General features: G+C 35.3%; 2 protein-coding genes across 8 annotated transcripts; both read left to right on the forward strand.

Moving 5' to 3' along the window:
• Nucleotides 1-1,439: 1,439 nt before the first annotated feature.
• LOC145098090 (uncharacterized) lies at nt 1,440-2,381 on the forward strand. The gene has a single exon (XM_079035766.1). The coding sequence runs from the start codon at nt 1,440-1,442 to the stop codon at nt 2,379-2,381; it is 942 nt and encodes a 313-aa protein (XP_078891892.1).
• A 327-nt stretch (nt 2,382-2,708) lies between these two features.
• Nucleotides 2,709-4,867, forward strand: LOC145101136 (sugar transporter ERD6-like 5). 7 transcript variants are annotated; one of them, XR_013705484.1, is made up of 4 exons: nt 2,859-3,919; nt 4,026-4,091; nt 4,328-4,378; nt 4,545-4,867. XR_013705484.1 is itself a non-coding variant. In XM_079038307.1 (4 exons), exons 2-4 carry the CDS (start codon nt 3,797-3,799, stop codon nt 4,599-4,601), a joined length of 246 nt encoding a protein of 81 aa, XP_078894433.1. In that variant the 5' UTR covers nt 2,862-3,325; nt 3,550-3,796; the 3' UTR covers nt 4,602-4,867. The 7 variants fall into 7 exon arrangements, 2 of the variants coding, with proteins under 2 accessions (XP_078894433.1, XP_078894431.1); XM_079038307.1 differs by lacking the exon at nt 4,328-4,378 and having other exon boundaries at nt 2,862-3,325; nt 3,550-3,919; XM_079038305.1 differs by lacking the exon at nt 4,328-4,378 and having other exon boundaries at nt 2,863-3,325; nt 3,456-3,919.
• Nucleotides 4,868-5,723: the final 856 nt, after the last annotated feature.

Below are 5,723 nucleotides of genomic sequence, written 5' to 3' on the forward strand. Positions count from 1 at the left end.
TCTTGAAGCCCCGGTATTATTCCCGAGCCCCGAAGCAAGTTCCGAAGTCCCGAGGATCCCGAGAAGTGAGATTTCCGAGCCGAAGCCCTGCCCGCGAGGAGCCCAGTTTTTGTGAAGATTTTCCATATCTACGGAGAAACACTACTTCTGCAAGCCGTAGTGCTGCCCGATCGTCTTCCGATCAAGTGAGTGTGTAGTCATTTTCATTCCAATGCAATATTATGAAGTATTTTATATAAAATACATGTTATGTGTATATATTTTGTTGTTATATGTGTGAATGTATATTCACTCTCTTCTATCTCATAGATCTGATATATTCTCTATGAAATACGTGTTATGTGTGTATGCCTCATCTGTTATGTGGAATATGTATTGATTAAAGCATGCTATACAGGTTTTTAAACGATGTATAAAAATGTATATTTTTATCTACTAATATGTTGGGTAGAACATGGGTAGATAATTGGTGTGAAATAAACAGATGAGAGGCCTCGGTGTTATTGGTGTTATTCTAGTCATTCAGCAGAGTATGGATGACGACTACAGACTATTCTAGACTGTCGTGTGGAATACTAGCAGGCTCATTACCTGTAGGTGTTGTGAACGACGTGTTCACCGGTGTACTCTATCCCCCACATGGTTGCCTTTAGGGCACTTATTGTTGAGGAAGCCCCTCTGCAGTAATGTCCGTCCCGATGAAAATCTTGAATTAGGTTCCTTATAATAGATGTTATTTTAGAGACGTAAAGTGAGGATAACGGGAATGGGTAATCGGGTTTATTGTGGATTGTTGAAATTAAATATAATTATTGTGGGTTGAAAACCCTATATGCTCACCAGGCTCCCAAGCCTGACCCACTCAGTTTATTTGTATTACAGGAAGTGGCGCAAGAGCTTAAGATGGGCGAATCATCAAGTTGTTTTGTTTACAAGTCTGTATATGTATATATTTGTTGAATGACTTGTAATGTTATCGTTTATACTTTATGATCTGTATCGGAACATGACATCCCGAATTTTGATTATGAAATGAAATCATATTTCTATATGAAATGTTTTGATAAATATCTATTTTATCATGTTTTGTTTTTGGGAACAAATTCCGCATCTTTTTTAAAATTAAAAGGATTTACTCTGAAAATGTTTAAAAAGCATAAATGAAATCGGTATTTTCTGGCCGGGATTTTGGGGATGTCACAGTAGCAAAGAAGCATGATGGTGTTAGTGACTTTTTTCAGCAAATTTCGTTGGTGGTTAATGTTGTGTGTGCCTCATGTAAAAGAAAAGACTTACTACGAGAGCATGCAAGAGAAAGGGTGCAAAAAGGCTTGTGTAGCGGTGAACTTGAAACCGGAAGAGGGTTAAATCAAGAGACTACACTTGTTCAAGTGGGAGAAACAAGATGGGGTTCACATTTAAACAAACTCACAAGTTTGATGAAGTTGTTTGCGGATGTTCTTGTAGTTTTAGATTTTGTGAAAGAGGAAGGAGGGTTATTGGCAAACCGTCAACAAGCATCTGGAATCTTAACATATTTTAAATCATATGAGTTCGTGTTTTACTTACATATGATGTATGACATTTTACACCTCATGGGTACATTGTCAAAGCAACTTCAAAGAAAAGATCTAGACATTTTAGAAGCGGCTTCGATGGTTAGAGGGACAATGGAGGCATTGCAATCTTTTAGAAACACAGGGTTTGCTAGCATTTTTCCGAAAATATACTCTTTTTGTCAAACATGCAAAATTGATAATTTAGATGTGGAAGAGTTGTATATTGGTGCGAGAAACTGTAGGACTACAAAGACTAATAGGTTTCATTTTGAGGTTGAAATCTTCAACACGGTGGTAGATATGCAACTTACAAAATATCAGGATCGATTTAGTGAAACAAGCACCCAATTACTAGAATACATGGGTGCTTTGAGCCCTTGTGATTCATTTCCACAATTTGACAAATCAAAGTTATTGAAGTTGGGTAAGTTATACAAGTATGACTTTGGTGATTCAAATATGATAGACCTTGAAGAACAACTTGAGATATTTTATCACTCTTGCATCAAAGATGAGCGCTTTACTAGTTTGAAAAGAATTTCCGACCTTTCTCGTTTGATGGTTAGTACGGGGAAGCATCGGTCTTATCCTTTGGTTTATAAGCTTTTAAAGTTGGCTTTGATAACCCGTAGCGACGCAAATGTAGAAAGATGTTTTTCAAAGATGAAGCTCTTGAAGACCGACTTACGTAACAAAATCGACGATGATTTTTTGAACGACGCATTGCTTTGTAATATCAAGATCGAAGCACTTGCGAAAGTTGAGAATGAAAAAGTAATGGAGCAGTTTCAAAAGATGTTTGCACAAAGAGGACAAGTTTAAATTATAATAGATCGTTGTTATATTATGTTTAACTAGAAAAAAATTGTATTAGATGTTTTATATTATGTTTGACTGGATTTTTTTTAATGTTTTATATTATATTTGACCGGAAAAAAAATTGTGCAACCCCTACTACTAATTCTTGCGTCCGCCCTTGATGGTGTATTTAACTTTAACGATTAAAGTATATCCGATTATAGTATATATTAAAGTTGTCTGCCTTAGCTACAGTATAGTGGGTCATTTTTTGGCTGATTTTACCTTTCTATTTTGTTGATGTTGTTAAAAAGAAAGGTACCAAAGTAAGGAATCGCTGATATGCTGCTCTTTTGGCAAAACTGGTCCTTGGTTTATACCGGTGTCTTATATTTTGGCTTGCTTTGTCATCTGGGCAGTATCTGATCTTTTCTACAAACTTCTGTACACGTGTTTCTCAACAATTTTGTTGACCGTTTTCGTACCCAATTACTGTTAGATTGCTGTAATTCGATCATCACCGACCTACCGACTTCCTTCCTCTTATCTCTTATCTCCACCCAATTGCTTCACTTCTGCATCTTATGAAGAATTTATCCTCTCACCTACCTCCCCTCTCCCCTTCTGTTGAACATGGTCGTGTCAAATTTCATCGCCTTCGATCACGTCGCTGCTACCGTGAAGCAAAATCGAGACGATTCATCACACGTATAGGTCATTCTACGACTGATTAGGGTTTTTGTTTCACCGCCACTGTCGTGTCCAGCGTTTCCGACACGCCAACACAAGCTCCACCTACCTAATCGATCACACATCTATCCTCCGAGACGGCTACCGTTGGGGTGTGGATCGATGCACGGTAACAGTTTGAGATGGAATAGAACGACCGTAGCCACTCCACCATGGTCCATCAGTGGTGACATCGTCGTCTACTCGACCATTATCGACTCTGACCTGTTTCTATCAAGGTACTTCCTAATTGAAAAGAATGATTTTCAAATTTCTGTTTCCGAATCTCAATTTTCACGTGTATAACACATGTTCTTATGTCTCCGAGGCTTATAATAAGTGTATAATTATATGATTTCTGATAATCAGATTTCAAATATGTGAACCTTTGTATTACTCACCTTCTTACTCTGCCGATCTCCAAACTCCAGTTAAAGGGACATCTCACTCTATGTTCTCCTAGGTTAAGCGCTCATCACACCAAAACTACATAATAACTTTGAAGCTGTAAGTGTAGACTCATCTGTAAATAACTTTGAGATGGAAGAGAACAACCGCAGCCACTCCACCATGGTCCACAGCTCCATTCAATTAGTTTAATTTGATCTGATGATCAGACCAGGGGGCTTTCTAAAATGTTTTGTTTGTTGGGTTGGTTAGAAATTCTATAATCCAAGGCAATTCCTTTCCTTCTCAAATTTTTTTCCGTTATGTTGCATTTTCGTGTACTCATTCATCTTATCACTTTTGTAATTACTTTAAAAAAGTTTTGTTGGTTGTTGGATGTTGGAAGACTGTTGATAGGATATGGAATTCGGGTTCTCTCTTATGTGGTAATTGTAACATCATCTGCATTCTGTCACACCAATTTCTGAAATGTTTTTTTGTATACTGTTTAGTGTAACATTAAAAAAGGTGTCAATTTTGAATAATAAACAGGTACCAGCTTACATAGCAGAAATACAACCTCAAAACCTGCATGGAGCATTTACCACTGTTAATCAGGTAATAAAAAAGCTATAAATATTTTCGCTGCTCCAGATTCATCCTTAAGGGTAATAAAAAGTTGTAAATGCCTAACTTCATTGATATCACCATTTATAGTTGATGATATGCATTGGAGTATCCCACAATCGGAGACGATATCCAAATATGTGTTTTCTAGATCAAAGGCTCGCAATAATTATTTTATGATTTTCTTTACACAAGTTTCATTTTCTTATAATTTGATATGTCATCAGGAGAAGATGCCAAACTGAGCTTACTAGACACCGATCTTGCTGTTATACCACGTGTGTATGCAATTTATGTATAAAGCAAAATATAAGAACAAATATATATTTTATATAAAAAATTGGTTGTCATAACTTTATATATTTTTCACAAACGTGTTCCAGGTTAATTGGAAGCTCTTGATATTGGCAAAGCACTTTAGTTTTTTTTTTTTTTTTTTTTCAGGATAAGGTGTGCAAGTTTTTTGTCATGTACTATGGGCAGATGGTTGTCTTACTTTAACATGGAGTTGCAGAGAAAAGTTGGTCATTTCGGTAACTAGGATGGGAGGTGATGATGGCAGAAAAGGAAATAGGGGTAAATTGGTCATTTCTGGATAAGAAGGGTTTTCTGTAACTAGAATGGGAGGTGATGATGGCAGGAATAGAAATAGAGGTGTCATCGATTGTATTATTAGACTTTTAATTCTTATACAATTGATTCAAATTCAATTTATTGTAACTATATTTGTTACCCATAATAGCAACATACTTACATTTTGATACCAATATCAGCAATGGTCATCAAATCATCAACTATATACTGAGGATCCCGTCGGTTTTCTTTGACATTAGTGGCGAATCCAACCCCCGCCGGTTTTCTTTGACATTAGTGGCGAATCCAACCCCCGCAAAGCGGGGTTTCCTATCTAGTTTTTATCAAACATGTTCTTTTAAGTACCATCATTAATACACAATCAAGTATCTCTATTAAATATACCAATCAGATTCCAATAAGATGGTTTGATATTTTATTTAACCGTTGTCTAACTGAATTTGTTCGTCCAAATGTTTCGATATTTTTCTATGTGATCAAGCTCTATATGTTTTTATATGCATATTTAAAGTTTCATTAATAATTAACTATTCCTCTAAAAGACATTAAAAAAACATCAATATAATCCGAAAAACCTTTTATATCTGGTTACATTTTTTTTTCAAAGTGTCAGTTTTAAATCAGAAAAACAATTTATCGGTGGTTAAACAAAAAAAAAATCCTCAACTATGACGCTTACCAAGAAACCCTTATCTGGTTACAATGGTTTGTTCGAAAAAAATATAATTGTCTCGGTGGGTAAATATATACTAAAAAAAAAAGAATCTTGGAATGGTTAAACCGACTTTTTTTTTAAACAATAAAGTTTTTTATGAAATTTAGCCAAACAATTGTTAATTTATTCCACGTAATATTTATACTAAAAGTTAAGTAACAATAGATGGACCATAATCAAGCATACAAGTTAAAACAGAAACACTTCAAATGTTTGAAACATAGTTTAAATTTGGGAATCAATATGTGTTATATACACATATCATAGCACATTCAGTAATATTGTGCTAAACATCTTATCAAGTGAAGGACAAT

The sequence above is a fragment of the Lactuca serriola genome, chromosome 4, assembly GCF_051521515.1.
Source record: "Lactuca serriola cultivar US96UC23 chromosome 4, Lser_US96UC23_V15, whole genome shotgun sequence".
NCBI classification, from domain to species: domain Eukaryota; kingdom Viridiplantae; phylum Streptophyta; class Magnoliopsida; order Asterales; family Asteraceae; genus Lactuca; species Lactuca serriola.